This window comes from Antedon mediterranea, chromosome 5 (genome assembly GCF_964355755.1).
Source record: "Antedon mediterranea chromosome 5, ecAntMedi1.1, whole genome shotgun sequence".
NCBI classification, from domain to species: Eukaryota; Metazoa; Echinodermata; class Crinoidea; order Comatulida; family Antedonidae; genus Antedon; species Antedon mediterranea.
Window position 1 is genome coordinate 2,880,261 of NC_092674.1, and position 16,917 is coordinate 2,897,177.

General features: G+C 32.9%; 1 protein-coding gene across 1 annotated transcript; it reads left to right on the forward strand.

The window, feature by feature from the left end:
• Positions 1-661: 661 nt before the first annotated feature.
• LOC140049607 (long-chain-fatty-acid--CoA ligase 4-like) lies at positions 662-16,775 on the forward strand. The gene is made up of 14 exons (XM_072094537.1): positions 662-798; positions 2,098-2,490; positions 3,594-3,771; positions 4,717-4,823; positions 9,178-9,319; positions 9,833-9,980; positions 10,334-10,529; positions 13,129-13,268; positions 13,478-13,650; positions 13,901-13,975; positions 14,290-14,478; positions 14,640-14,806; positions 15,311-15,419; positions 15,826-16,775. Exons 2-14 carry the CDS (start codon positions 2,137-2,139, stop codon positions 15,978-15,980), a joined length of 2,133 nt encoding a protein of 710 aa, XP_071950638.1. The 5' UTR covers positions 662-798; positions 2,098-2,136; the 3' UTR covers positions 15,981-16,775.
• Positions 16,776-16,917: the final 142 nt, after the last annotated feature.

Here is a 16,917-nt window from a genome sequence, read left to right on the forward strand (position 1 = left end):
AAGTTCATTAATTCAACTGATTGCCGAGATTAATTTTCCTAGAATGTACATGGTCTGATAAATCTATGTTTAGGCCTACATTCCACCCACATTACAAATTAATTTTGGTCTGTGTGTATTCCATGTTGGTATAAAAAAATAAATTTTTCAATTTTTTCTCGCAGTTCCGGTTGTGGTACAGACAAACAGGCTACAGCACATTAAAGTTCACAATTGACCATTTTTAAATGCCATTTTTGAATTTATAGAATAATATTTTTGTTGGCAAATAATACATTGTTTGAAAGGTATACACATTTTAAATGCTGTGTATATATAAATAACTTATAGTGAAAAATGGGCATGTGATTCATAATTAAAGAACTCTCTGTGATTTGCGATTAAATTAAAGGACATCTTTTTAATAATTAATCATAAATTATTAATCAAAAGAACAATGTCATGAAGCACCAGTGCCAAATTTACAAAGTCGGAAATGAGATATTTGTCTTCAATTATCGTACCAAAACGGTGAGAATCGCGCAGAATGTGTAAATCAGTGCACATCACAGAGATGTAATAAAATCTTTGGTGCACATTTATCATAATGTGCTACCGCCCTCTCTTCTCCAATTTTAATGTTTACGTCGTACGAATAATTATGATTATCATAATTTTTCAATTGGTCGAAAAGGGGGTGTGTAGGTACAGTACGCGTGTACAAAAACACGCTCTCGACGTGATCGTTATTTTCAACATCGCACATGCTGGAGCAATAATAGACCTTAGATTTTCCATCTTTTCTCATTTTTGGTACTTGTGAGTTAAAATACGTTATATTTTAATAGATTTACATTAGTAGGAAATTGTAGCGTGAATTTTGAGCTTGCTTCACTGATTAAAAACGATAAATTTTAGTTCTGTAAGAGTGTAAGATGCAATTTTTCACAAAATCCGTACGGTGTTTCCCCGGCCCCCGCATTTACCGCATCATTTGAGATAAGCAGTTCCATCCATGCATGATGGCATGATGGCCTAACTGGAGGTGTGAAATTAGATACGGTACCTCCATGATAAAATTAAACAGTCAATTGTATTGTACTGTGTTGCCATTTGTTGACGGTACTCATGGTGCATGTATCCTCAAACTTTCATTTGATTTACTTTGAATTAATCATTTTCACAGAGACAAGCTAAAAAATAAACATAAATTAACATGAATAAATAGTAGTAGCCATAGATTCATGTCACGAAGTTCCCTCCTGATACTTCACACTTTACAGGGGGTCCTTGACTCCTTCAAAGTCAATATATAGGCCTAGGTCCTAGATTACATAGATAATTATGAATGGTGATGTGTACTTTCAGGTGACCTTTATCCAGGTATCAGGTTAATCAATAATTTGTCCCTGTGCACTACATATACTAGGCCTAGCACAAAACGAGGAAGTTTACAAACATATATAATGTTTTAAAATAAAAAAATGAAGATGTAACATAGGTATACTAAAAACCAACAACAAGCTACGAATAGCGACCTTCTCAGTTTTTCTTGGGTTGGATTTGAACCCATAACTTCGATCCAATCACAGACCTGATCTGGATCACAAACCTGCTTATGACAGATAAGAAAAGATGATGATATCAAATAAAAAGTAGAATCCCTCCACTGAGACATCTCTATTCAGGGGACAATTCCTATTATATTCACAGTGACACTTTTTCATGAAAAAAAACGAGGGGAAACACTTTTAAAACTACAGTTGACCCCTATTCAGGGACACTGATCCACCATATTAACTGACACTGGTTCTGCAGACTCTCTACTCTGCTGTAGTTGGATGTAAAAAATTGTTCAAAGGTTTTTGGTCAAATAATGTTCTACTTACAGTAAGGCTACAGTATGTCTACACTATTATTAAACTAGTTTAACAAAAAAAAAGTAGGATGTGCAAAAATATGGTAGTGATGTGCCTAAATTTGGTAGTGATATGACATCATCATGTCCATATATGGGCTAACCACATTTGTTGTCACATAAAGTTTGATAGTGTAGAATACGGGCGTTAGTCAGAACTTCGGTCAATTGACAATATGTAAAATGTGAAATTATTTTAGGTAAACTAGACTATAATCCAGAATTGAGTGAACATCAAAATGATTGAAAAGAAAGCCGACCCGCTGACTGTGAGGTTATTTATCGGCATGTTAACGGCAATCACGTGGACCTACGATATCGTCTCGTATCCTCTGTGCTACCTATTGACCTATAGAGAGCGTCGGAGGCAAGCTGGTATCAAAGGTGAACCACTGAACGGTAGAACATCGGATCCTTACCGTGATTCTACTCATCTTCACGGATTAAAGACGACGATGTACGATGGTTGTCATACGCTCGATTTGTTATTTGACAAAGCCGTGGATCAGTTTGCGGACATGAAGTGTCTGGGAACGCGAGACATATTACAAGAGGAAGACGAGAAGCAGTCGGACGGCAGAACATTTAAAAAGGTATAAATGCTTTCGTTTTTTTTATTAATTGACTACGGTGTCCTTTGTTCATTAATTACATTAACAACAGTAAGTAGAAATTCCATTCTCAGGTGGTAATATAATTTTCTATTACATAGTTCTTCAATAATTTGTGATAAAATAGAAAGTAAAAGACTTTTCTTTCACAAAACTAGTTAATATTGTGACAAAGAGATGACTATTATTGTGCAGTGGTTGTAAAAAATGTATGATTTTAAAGAATCAACAACATTGCAACATATGGTATCATGATTAATGGTTTTGAATTTGTAAAAGTCTAGAGCACTTTGAAAACAAGTGAATGCTGTTCAAAGAGAGTTCATGCCAACACCAACACAGAAAACTTCTTCTTCTTTATTTGTCAAAATTATCCTATTGCAGTTAGTTTTTTTTTTTTTTTTTTTATTTCATTTCAACACATACATAATACAAAATTAATATATAAAGGCAACGTAACTATTAAAACGATATAATACTCTCTAAAAAATAAGAGAGTAATGAAATTAAAGAAAAAAAAAATAATGTATCGCAAAAATACACTTTATTGCAGTTACTGCAGTAACTACATTTTACTCTTACTCTTTATTGATATGTTAATGTTGTTTAACAGCCTTTTTTATGTAATAAAATACACATTATTTATTGCATATAATTATAAAATACACATTATTTATTGCATATAATTATAATTAACTGCATAAAATAGTATTTTATCATTGCCTTTTGCAATCTGATGTATTTTTTCTTTGTTGTTTTATTCTCTTTTTTAAAATTGATTCCTATTTTTAATGTATATTTTCTTTATTTATTATTTTGATTACTCTTTGTTTTTACTTCATTATGTTTGTGTTGATATTTCCAATTACTGTAACACTTTGAAAATCAGGGCACTAGTACTGAAAGTGCCTGCAGAATAAAGAAAGAATAAATTGGAAAAAACTGAAATTATGTACATTATTTGTGTAAAAAAACTAGTCTTTTACTGAAGTAACTGCAGTAGAATAACTTTGACATGATGATAATTTGTAGTTTCAATTGTAAAGTTTCAAATGATTTTAAATTAAACATAATTTATGTGGCAGGTTGTTTTAGGAGATTATAAGTGGAAAACTTTTAGGGACGTGAACGACGACGCAGAAAATCTTGGCAAGGGTTTATTGGCTCTTGGAATGAAACCGAAGGAAAACATTCTGATTTTTGCTGAAACCAGGGCTGAGTTTCAGATTGCACTTAATGCCTGTTTCAAGTTTAATTTTCCAGGTATAAAAGTGAACTTTGTTTTGAATTGCTCTATTCAAGGAAGTATGTTATTATACTATACAGGAATCCTGTGCTCTACAAGTCAATTCAATGTTTATCCTTGTTAAAGTTATTTTGCCACCAGCACTATCAGGAGAGTCTTTTATAGCGATATTTTTTGCTTTTTGACAATCCGCCAGGATAGTGTTCTGCGCTTTTTCTCTGCTTGTTGTTGTTCTATGTAATTTATGTTTTTTGAATTGTTTTTGTTTTATATTTTTTTCTGGATAATAAATGAATATGAATTCCCTTCAGTAGTAAAAGTATGAGCAGATAGTATACGTACACAATATAATACACTTGTTCTATATCAACATTTATCTTGGAGTTCTATCAATACAAAAACATTCTACTTTACATTGTTTACATAAAAATAGTAAAGAGTAAAGTACGATTTTACTGTACTAGTGGTGTTATAAATGGTATGATATGTTAAAGGTTAAAACCACCATTAAGCGTGAACACTAACTTGTGTCCAGTAGATTTGTTGACGATGATCAAGTTTACTGTATATTAATAACCTGTTTAGTTTAGCTTTGTATTATGCCCAAAGCCAATGAATAAACCAATCACAATGTAAATGACATTTTAAAAAACTAATAATTTTTGCAGTTTTAATAGTTATTCACTTCTGTAGAAAAAAATCATTATAAAATACGGTAATAATTTCATTTCTAAAAAGACAAAAGAAACAAAACATTGTCTGACAGACAATAGGTATTTTTGCTTTAAATTACATTTTTTCAGGAAAAAAACATTTTTTTTTCATAACATTTTTGTAAAAAAACTATTATGTGACATTAAAATGGCATATTCAACATAAAAAAGTAAAAAAAAGGTTTTTTTTAGAGAAACAATATATCTTTAAGATCAAATTTATTAATTTTTTCTCCTTTTTTTTCTCAGTTGTGACATTATACGCAACTTTAGGAGAGAAGGCCATAGCCTATGGTATTAACCAAACTGATGTTACACATGTAATAACCAGTGCCAGTCTTCTACCAAAATTAGTGGTAAGTACAACTTAGAATAATTCCCACCTCACAACGCTATAATAAAATTAGTAGTAAATTGTATAGCTCTATGGTTCCAACAAGAAAAACAGATTAAAACATTCTCATAAAAATATTTTGTTTTATATATTTAAGACGCCATTTGATAAGAGTATCAGAGCTTAAATGGTCCCTTCTGCTATACCATCCAAAGTACCTAGCTCTGTCAACACTATCAAACTTTATGTGACAAAAACATGTGATGTGCCCATATATGGACATGATGATGTCATATCACTACCAAATTTGGGTATATCACTACCATATTTGGACACATCACACTGTTTTTTCAAACTAGTTTGTGTAGACAGAGCTGAACTATGTCCCCCTATTATTTTACAGCAGTAGTGTACACATCTTTTGATCTTAGTCTCTTTGTTTATTTGGATAGCAATTATTTAATTACATTAATGTATACATTATGTCTTAGTTCCATTATCACTAATTTTAACATTTTATTTCTCATCAATTATTTTTTAATTGCCCATCTTTTCTCCATCTGAATTCATAACCATATTATTAATATTTTCGTACATTCTCTGTTTGGAAGTAACCAACCAAATTACGTCACTTGCTCATGTGATGTTTATATGTTTAATGATTTGGCAGTCTGCCAAAACAAAGTGAAATTGAATTTCAAATAAAATGAATTTATTTTATTATTATTATAGTAATTAGCTAAGTGCGTGGTGGTAGTAAAATGCAATGATAATTTGTAATTTTATTTGAATAATCTGTAAAATAAATACATAAATTGTACGACGAGGAAGTCATTTAATGTATTTTTTTAGCAATGTGCGTCATTATAGTAAGTTAAATGGATATGACATTCAAATTAGTAAGTCTGAGAATCATTATTGATGCGATCAATTTATTTACTATTTATAGACTACATTAAGTGTATATTTTAAACATTGCTCATTTGGAAAACAAGATACAGGATTTTGTGAATGTGAAAGGTGGGGGGAGGGGAGATGGGGTGGGGCGTGGCCTAAAACATTTCAAACGAAGTACTGACATTTTCTAAATTAGGGGTTTTGGCATGGAAACCTTTGGATGTGCCAAGGGTAAGGAATACTGTAACATAGTATTTTCCTTAAATTATAAATTATAATAAGATGTGGATGTTCTTGCCTTTGTGCAATTTAGTGCAGTACATACTGTACAGTATATAACATACAGTAATACTAAAATAAATATAAATATATTATACTATAATGATACATAGAGTACTAGTGAGTTTGCTGTGTATCATTCTTGTTCATGTTCAACTTGATCTAATGAAGAAATGATTTGGTTCACCTGTTTTTATGATGTCACAATTTTCAAAGTCACCTTCATGCAGTACTACATTGTGTCTAGTATTCCATGACAGAATGGAGGATGCATTATACACATTTGATTTAAATTCACACATTAACCTTCCTAAATATGGAGGGATTAAGCAAAGAAGAGGTGGGGTTGATAAGGGAGGTAAGAGCGGATCCAGTTGGGGGGGGGGGGATCCTAAATTTCGCAAATTGTAATACATGAGATAGGACATTAAATTAAGTTCAGCCGATAATGTCACTATTTTTAGACCCTGCCCCCTTCCTCCCTATTTCAAAATCCTGGATTCACAACTGGGGTGGATAATTAATATATTTATGGGCTTATTTATATCTGATATAGGTAAATTAATAGGTTATGTTCATTTGTATACAACAATGATACTGTACTGTATTTGATGTAGTATGTCGAGAGAAGGTACCAATCAAAAACAAACAATGTTAAGTATCTACCCATCATGCACTAAAATCATGTAGTCATGCTTTTTCAGTGTGTAGATTTATTGACAAAACAGACCAGGATTCTTGCAGTCAGGTCATGAAAGTCACTTTGATAAATAATTACATTACAATCAGTACTGTAGGCCTATCTTGTCTCTATTTCTCAATAGTAGTATTGTTATTCACCCCGGTCCATTGTAACTAGTTTATCCTTGCACAATTATTTAAACAATGAATTGATTATGACTGCTTTGAACAAGTTTTTTTTTACTGCAATATACCTTGAGAAATACTAAAATAATCAGTGAATCCTAGGCTCCTGTGAGGCTGGTATTTAAACATCAATTTATCTAGAGTACTATAGAAAGTGTGAGTGGTACAGTAGAACATTAGTTAAGGACATATTCAGGACCAAAGTGTCCCCTTAATAGAGGTGTTCCTTAATTAGATATTCCACTTACAGTACTGTTAAAACATATATTCCTCCCTCATTGTCTCTTAACAGAATAACGTCCCCCCTTTACAGTTTCCTTTGCCAAGTTGGTTGTAGTGTTAAAACACTAGGAGTGGACTTGTGGCTTGGTGGTTATGATGCTTGGCTACCACTCCAAGGATCCTGGGTTCAAGTCCTTTCACATGTCAGGATTTTTTCCAAGGACAAAATTACAACTCCACTCCAAAAGACTTGTAATAAGACTTTGTTTATGTATAGCATCTTGTTGATAATTATGTTTGTCTTGTGAACCTCTGAGGGTAATGATCAGCAATTGCTGGATGGATCACCCTCATTAAATATGGTAAAAAAACCACATAAAAAACCAACATTTATTTCCCCTTGTTCATATCACAGAAAAGTGTCCCCTTAATAGGGTTGCCTCTGAATATGGGTGTCTCAAAGGTTGCTTTATGTAGAAAAAGGAAGTTTAGGGATTGGAGACTATACTCGAGTATTAAGATAGCAGAGCTGTGCGTTCACCTATAGTCAGTGTTCTGTAATGCCTAAGGCAGCCTCTCCATATTTTAATTCATTATATATTTCCAAGGCTGTAAATAATATAATCAATGTATAAAGCACATCAATTGCAGCTGATCTGCATTTTGTTTTCCGCAAATAAGACTAACAACAATCATCGTGGTCATGTGACGCGATTATTCGTCTGATTTGGATCTACTCTGCGTACATTTCAAATTAAACGCAATCACTCTGACGTTATAAAATGTTGTCATGTGACAAGTCCAGCATTTCTGTTTCATTCGAAGAAATCTAAAACTCATGATTTATATTATGAATAATGGTACCAGGATTTAAATTCAAAATAACAAAAAATGACATCATTATATAGTTTTATTAAAGATTAGAAATGTGGCATCATAATAAATTATGAATTTTAAATTTTACATGAAATATGGTGATATAAATATATGAAGATGGCATGATACCGTTCCTCTCAACATTTCTTCTTCATTGACTTTCTTTCCTCAATTGGCTTTATTTTATTTTCCTGTATTTGTAAAAAGGAGTAATAGCTATACAGTAGTTTTTATTTTTTTTAGTGTGATTCTTTTGTGTTGGTTTTTATTGAGGTTATAGATTAAAGGAAAACAACCTTTTTATCTTGCTTGTTTGAACTTTGTATCATGAACCATATTGACAAAACAGTTGCCTACCATATATAGTAAACTGTACAATTTTAATTATACTAAAGAAAATTGTAAAATAAGTATTGTACTGTATGTAAAAAAATATAAGAGATCCAGCCACTGATACCCACAGCATTGTCATTTTTTCAGTGCTTATTTTATTTTGTATCTCCATTGAGATCCAGTCACTGATACCCACAGCATTGTCATTTTTTCAGTGCTTATTTTATTTTGTATCTCCATTGAGATCCAGCCACTTATACTCACAGCATTGTCATTTTTTCAGTGCTTATTTTATTTTGTATCTCCATTGAGATCCAGCCACTTATACCCACAGCATTGTCATTTTTTCAGTGCTTATTTTATTTGTATCTCCATTGAGATCCAGCCACTGATACCTACAGCATTGTCATTTTTTCAATAAATTGCTTTTGGATTTATATTTTGCAAATACTGTACACCTACTCTGATGAAATTATCAATATCGTATCAAACTGTACTGACCTGGCTTTTTGTCGAAGATTAAAAACGAAAAAAGTACTAGCATTTTGAAATTTGACCAGACGCATTAATTTGATATGATAATAAACGAATACACACATTAGTACTAGACTACATATTAATGTTATCATAGTGATTTGATTAGATACTACTGACTATACAGTTAAACTAATTATGGAGCTTTTAAGTGATGTGACGACTAGGAACAAGTTAGATCATTGTGCACATGTGCAGAAGTTAGGCTTCATCGTCCTTAATACAGTTGGTCAATTCTATGTCCAGATGATGACCGACGGCACTTTGCAGGTCATAGATCTGAGTCGTCGGTCATCGCAAGAACTTACTAGAAATCAGTATGAAATTGAGGAAATACTAACAACTGAATACTCTTGTTAATTTTGCAGGCAATAAAGAAAGATATTCCTAGAGTAACAAATATTATTTATATGGAAGAACAATTAAAGAAAACAAACAGTGCAGACTTTAATAATGGGGTTAAAGTTCATTCGTTCTCGTCCGTCATTGAGAAGGGTGCAAATACAATAGGTTAGTCTACCTTCTTGTAAATCAGTAACAATGTGTGTGCCTGTTTGTGTGTCTTGGACAAATATACTGTGACCTGTAGGCCTACATGCAAATAAAGGTCAGTGTTCAAAGCTTACCTGATTTTGTATACAGTATATTTAGGTGTTTTGAATTTAAACCACTCAACTACTATTAAACCATGCCCTGAAATTTCAGTTAAAATATGGTTGGCAAAAATAAGTTTAATACGCCAGGAATTTACACAAGAAGGATTCAGTTTTTGTTAGGAATGTACCAAAGAAATTTAGTTAGCTTTTGGTACGAAATAAACTTTCTAGAGTGTAAACTTTACAAATGTTAAATACAGACTCAAAGGATCAAAACATTACCTTTGTTTATATAATTAAAATTACTGATAAAAGGAAAAAAGTTTTCCTTACATCTGCTTAAAATAAGTGTTCCAGGTAACGAAGCAACCAAGAAAACTTTGATAATCTTATTTTACTTAATGTTGTGAATGTTTATTATTTGTAGATTGCGGCCCTCATGATCCGCGACCCGATGATGTAGCTGTCATTATGTACACAAGTGGGTCAACCGGTCACCCCAAAGGTGTAATGATCTCCCATAGCAACATGGTAGCCTTCCTTGCTGGTGCCTCATCACGAATTGGAAAATATGGGTGAGTTCATATAAATAGGCGATTCTGTCTCTATATTTATATTGTGCAGCCGTGCAGTATAGACACCAGTTGATAAAATGAAGTACCGTATTTACAGTATTCAAATGCCCCAGGGTGGGAGTTTTTATTCGAGGTAGAATTTTTTATTTTTTTTATGTAATATTTATAGTAACAATGATGTATGCCAATAAAAATTCCCCTAGATGTGAAAAAATCAAAATTAATATTAAAATGTGCACAATACACTTTGTGGGTTGATAAAGCCATAAGACACCTCCTTCCTCCCTTCAGTTTATGGACCCAGATTTCCAAACAGTAACAACATTTTTTTAACAATATTTACATTTTTACAGACCCGAAGACACTTGTATCTGTTACTTACCACTTGCTCACGTGTTAGAACTCGCTAGTGAGTTGGCGTTGATAGCAAAAGGGACTTCGATCGGCTACTCATCACCTTTGACCTTAACGGATACATCCAGCAAAGTTAAACGAGGCTGCAAGGGGGATATTACTGTGCTGAAGCCAACGTTAATGTTGGCTGTACCTGTAAGTATAGAGTGTGAATTGATTGAACCCACTCCCTCTTCTGGACAACCATAATAGATATCCCCTTGATCACAAGACACGTTCCTGTATTATTAAATTTGATTAGTTGGGAACATGACCACTTGTTGATCATACCCAGTACCGTTTTGATTGTGCAATTATTCGGGAAAACTCACGACAGTTTACTAGAATAGCTAATTTGTATCTCCATTGGGATTTAGTCACTGATACCCAGTCATTTGCCTTTAAACCAGAATATAGTTTTTCATATGTAAATGGTATGTAGTTTGAATTTATTCAGTTTTTTCTGTTGTTTCAGGACTGTTGTTTAATGGTTTTTTTCTAGTGTAAACTCTGTCTACACTATTAAATTAGTTTGACAAAAAATGTGCCCAAATATGGTCGGTACTGTAGAGATATTCCCAAATATGGTAGTGATATGACATCATCATGTCCATATATGGGCACACACATTTTTTTGTCACATAAAGTTTGATAGTGTAGACAAGGCTGAAGAACTTATGATACTGTAATTAGGTTTTTAGTTGCATATCAAAACCATATTAACCATTGCCTACTCTTCAGTTAGCACATGTTCACCTCATGTCAATTCTGTGGTTGTAAGCAGCTGGTTACATTCACTGATCTGTTGTACAGATCAAGGATATGAACACATACTCCCTCAGGCTAACCTTGTTCTCAACCCTCACATCATGACTTTGAGCTTGACCTTCTAAAGCCTGATTCATTTGAGTAAAGAGTTTGAGTGTACACCATTGTGATGCTCTGTCTACACTATCAGAAACTTTATGTGATAACAAAAATGTAATGTGCCCATATATGGACACGATGATGTCACATCACTACCATATTTGGGCATATCACTTCCATATTTCGGCACATCACACTTTTCTTGTTTGATAGTGTAGACAGAGTTTATTTACTTTTTAATTATGGTACAGTATATTTGCTAGACTGGAGTTTGAATAATCTGAACAATTCTACCCAAATATTTCTTTTCAAAGTGTTAATTTTGTACAATTTTATCACAATAGTCTGCACCAAATAACAACAATAGACAATAGACAATAGAAAGCAAGGTAGTGAAAATGAAATCCTAATATTTATATAGACAAGTACTGTAAAAATCTATAGTGCATTAAGCGCTATATAACATCAACATATTATAAAAATATGATATTACCTGCATTTTTACAGTACCGGTATTTTAATTATTTTTAAGTATTATAGTATAAATACACATCTAATCTGAAACAGATGGGCTAATATAATAGACTTTGATTTGATCACTTAATTTCAAAATAAATATTTCATATATGCTGTACTGTACAACAAAACGGAAAATCAAACTAAAATAGGACTATAGTGGTAAAAGTACTAACTTAGGTACAAGCCCACATAGGGTATAATAAGTCTGTTCCTTAAATAAAAGTGTGGCTTATAGTTTTGTCTTTGCTTCAATTGTTAGGAAATATGTACAGTTAGTTAGGCCTACTTATTTCTCCTGCTTTAATTCTGCCAAAAACCTGTATTACTCGATCACACTGTGTATGCCTTCCAAAATTACTTTGAGATGTTTTAAAAATAGATTTCACATGTTACCTTTCATATCTGAAATACACATTAAATCATAGTAAACTGCATTGTCTACCCAGGAAATGTGTAATGTACACTTCCTATGTACTTTCCCAAATGACTGAGTGAAACTATTATATTATTGCAAAGTTAATGTTACACAGACAAGCAGTAACGATAATAAAATATTCCTATATGACCATTTACACACAACATGGAGCGGACGGGCGGTTCTGCTCAGGATTGATACAGATTCTATGTGGAACAGGCTACGCGGTTTTTTGCTTACTGTTACTGCTCATCTGTATAAATTGGCCATTGCAGTACTGTATGTTCAATTCAAAATGTTTTTCATATTATTAAAGCTTCATACACACTAAGCCAGGATACAGTCTGGTGTCTGGAGAGCTCTGCGTTGCGCTTCGTTTTGTATTTTAATTGCACACATACATCTTTTATGAATTCAGTGTAAAAGGTTCTATTCTTGAAAACTGCACCGTTTTTCACGATCTTTTATCTGGCCACAAGACCAGAATTTTGGCATAGTGTGAACATACTCTTTAATTTAATTAGAAAATATAGCTTCTAAAAATAGTAAAGAATTGATAGTGAAACAAAAGATAACCATTTTCAGTTGATAACCATTTTCAGTTGATATCCTTGCAAGATATCAAACATACGATACAATATCATTTATTTTTATTTCAACAATGTAGAAATGAAATTTGGTTGCTTGGTTTACATTTTGAGGTGTATACAATCATAAAATAATTGTTTTTTAAATGGTGTAACCAATGATTCTAAAGAACGAACTTGCTATTAAATATTTTAATTGAATTATAAACAATTCATTGTCGGCAGCGTTTATTGTACTATGAATATAATTACTGTACAAAGAAAAGTTGCTACTTAATAATGACCTATGACCTGTGGTTGAAAGTACTAGTGTATGTTATTTTAGAGAAAGAATACCAAGAAACGATTACTTAATTTTGTATTTCAGCTTATTGTCGACAGAATATACAATGGTGTGATGGATAAAGTTCAAGATATGGCTCCTCTGCAGAGGGCGTTGTTCAACTTTGCTTGTCAGTATAAATCAACGCAAATTGAACGTGGTTTCCATACTCCACTTTTTGACAGGTAACACAAATGCTAATTTACATCATGAATATTCATTTAAGATTAATTTTAGATCATACATATTCATTTAATATTCATGTGACGTATGAGCCTCGCAACTATCCTTTAATACCAAACTCAAAACTTTTTTAAACTGATTTAAATTTTTTTTAATCTGGAATTCTTAAAACAAAACAAAAATAACAAATCTGAATTTTAAAATTTTGCAGAATTGTGTTTTCTAAACTGAGCAAACTTCTCGGTGGTCAAGTCCGCATAATTCTGTGTGGGGGCGCTGCTCTATCTGCTACCTTACAGCGCTTCATGCATGTTTGTTTCTGCTGTCCCATGATGCAAGGCTATGGACTGACGGAGACTTGCGGAGGTGGAACCATTGTACAACGTAAGAGAAACTAATTCTATATCAATATCAACTTAATAAAAATGTAAATATATATATCCAATCTGCAGACAGTACTGTTTCGATCGTATTAGATCTTGTCAGTGCAGCGCAGCAGAACTGGCACAATATATAGGCTGAGCCAGTTATGCGGGACAAAGAGTGCACACTCAATGAGCGTGCTATGCAAAATGCTAATAGTATTCACAACAATATATAAGGTGGTAAATAATTGTATTCTTGATAATTTCAGCTGGTGATCACAGCCTGGGACATGTGGGTGCCCCACTTAACTGTTGCGATATCAAACTAATTGATTGGCCAGAAGGTAAGTTAAATACAGTACATACTAGTTAACAAACTGCTTTAAAGAAAAAGTTTAAGTTGAGGGTACATTTATATTGAGCTTTAAGCTCTGTCTATACTATCAAACTTTATGTGACAAGCAATGTGATGTCCTAATATATGGACATGATGATGCCATATCACTATCATATTTGGGTATATCACTACCATATTTGGGCACATCACACTTATTTTGTCAAACCAGTTTGATAGTGTAGACAGAGCTTTACAGTTGGTTTGGGTAAATAATCATTTAAATACACGCATACAACTTTACAGCCTAACATTTGTTTATAGGTAATTATACTATAAATGACCAACCAAACCCAAGAGGAGAGGTTTTAATTGGTGGAGGAAACATCACTCTGGGGTACTACAAAAACCCCCAGAAGACAAGTGAAGACTTTATTGTAGAGAAGGGCAAACGGTGGTTTAAGACTGGAGATATCGGGGAGATAAGGCCAGATGGCACACTCAAGATTATTGGTAAGGTGTTGTATTACATTTTGGAAATATACTGTAGTAAAACTCTCCCAATCAGGTCCAAAAAAGGTCCCAAAATCTGAAGAGTTGATTGTAACTACTGTACTTCATAATATGAAATTATTAACTTTAATTCAAGTAAGTATTTTGTTTTGTTTATTTAGACCGTAAAAAGGATTTGGTGAAATTACAGACAGGTGAATATGTGTCTCTTGGTAATGTTGAGTCAACGCTCAAGAAGTGCCCTCTGGTGGAGAATGTGTGTGTGTATGCAGATGGTGACTTCACATACTGCGTCGCTCTTGTTGCGCCTTACAGGAAAAACCTTCAGGTAGAATATTAGAGATCCTTTAGAGCTGTGTTCCCACGTGCTAGAGTTAAGCCTGGCTTTTAGAGCTGTGTTCCCACACGCTAGAGTTAAGCCTGGCCTTTAGAGCTGTGTGTGTTCCCATGCGCTAGAGTTAAGCCTGGCCTTTAGAGCTGTGTGTGTTCCCACGCGCTAGAGTTAAGCCTGGCCTTTAGAGCTGTGTTCCCACGCGCTAGAGTTAAGCCTGGCTTTTGGAGCTTCAGCTCTGTCTACACTATCAAACAGACAAAAAAGGGCGATGTGCTCATGGACATGATGTCATATCACTACTATATTTGAGCATATACACTACCATATTTAGGACATCACACTTTTTTTGTCAAACTAGTTTGATAGTGTAAACAGAACTTTACTGTATACCCATGGACCAATAGCATTGTGTTTTACTCTCTTTAGATATTATCACTGTTTCTCTCTTTATTGATTTCTATTTATTTTTTTCTTTATTACCACATTATTATGTTTTAGGCACTGGCTGATTCTATGGGACTTTCTGAGAATGATTGGGAAGAACTCTGTAATAATGAAAACATAACTAAAGAAGTCTTAAAAGCAGTACAAAAAACAGCAAAGGAAGGCAAGTATATCTGTATGCCAGATATTTGATCAAACTAGCATGTTATTTCACTTAATACAGAATGGTTTGAAATATGTCCAAAATTACAACTTAGAGATATTATTATGCAATCAAATAAAGGATCCTTTTTCTAATCCAAGTAAAACCAAAATTGCACATTTTGCACTCTGTCAGGTGAAATTTATTCAAGGTTTTATTCAAAAAAACGAAAATTTACATTGTAGCCAAAGGCTAAATTGTGTAAAATTTTACAAAGTATTGCACATAAATAATATAATAGAACTCTATTTATTAAGGGAGAGCTTTAGGACCCACCAAAGTGTCACCCCTTTAGGGCTGTTCCAAAGGAGGGTTCAACTGTATACTGATTGTGGCATGTACAATCAATATTTGGTTTTTCTTGCAGATAAACTACAGAGATTTGAAACACCATGTAGAATAAAACTTTGTTCCGAGATATGGACACCTGACACTGGCCTAGTCACAGATGCCTTCAAACTGAAACGGCGCCCTCTCGCTGAATTCTACCAACGCGATATCAAGAAAATGTACGGAAAATAAATTGGCTTGTAGGTGCTGAAACAACGAAATCAACTAGCGGAATTAGTGAACATTTTTTATTACAATAAAAATAAATAAATTTAATCGGCTACATTTTATGTACAGTAATTGTTGAGTTATTTTAAAATTCTGTTTAGATGCTGTAAAATAAAATGATTGTGTTTTAACTGTTTTATTGTTGACAATGTCAGTATTCTTGATTTAATTCTGAAATTGAATGTTTTAATTGATTGAATTATTTGGTGCTTTTTGAAAATGCCAGTGTTAAATAATGAAATGATATTGCAATATAGTAAACACATTAAAATGTGATTTGTAAATAAATTTTAAATGTAATATCCCAGAATCAGACTCTCTGAATAACAGAAATTCTCCCCATCAATAATGCAGTAAAAATCAATCATATTAAACCACTATTATTAACATTCTTGTTAATACCTACTGTACTTCTGAAAAATGTTGATCTACTTTATAAAGCTCTGTCCACACTATCAAACTTGATGTGACAAAAAATGTGATGTGCCTATATATGGACACGATGATGTCATATCACTATCATATTTGGGCACATCACACTTTTTTTCAGACTAGTTTTATAGTGGAGACGGAGCTTTAGAAAATAAACCTTGTTACCTGAAATAAAAATTCTGAAATAAGTTTTGAATTGTATTGTTGTTTGGCAGTGTACTGTTTCAATAGTTAAATGCACATGTTTAGTTCAATAATTAATAAATTTATGCAAGTCACTTTTACAGTAATTTGTTGTGCCAAGTAAATAAACATGATTTGATTCCACTCACTAGTTTTATTTCTTTGCCTGGCTTTATAAAAAAAACTGTTAAAAGTGGAACGAAAACCAACAGAAGTTCATCATCATCTTACTATACTGTGCAGAACCTTATTTGAGTATAGTCGCACATGATTGAATTGACCCAGA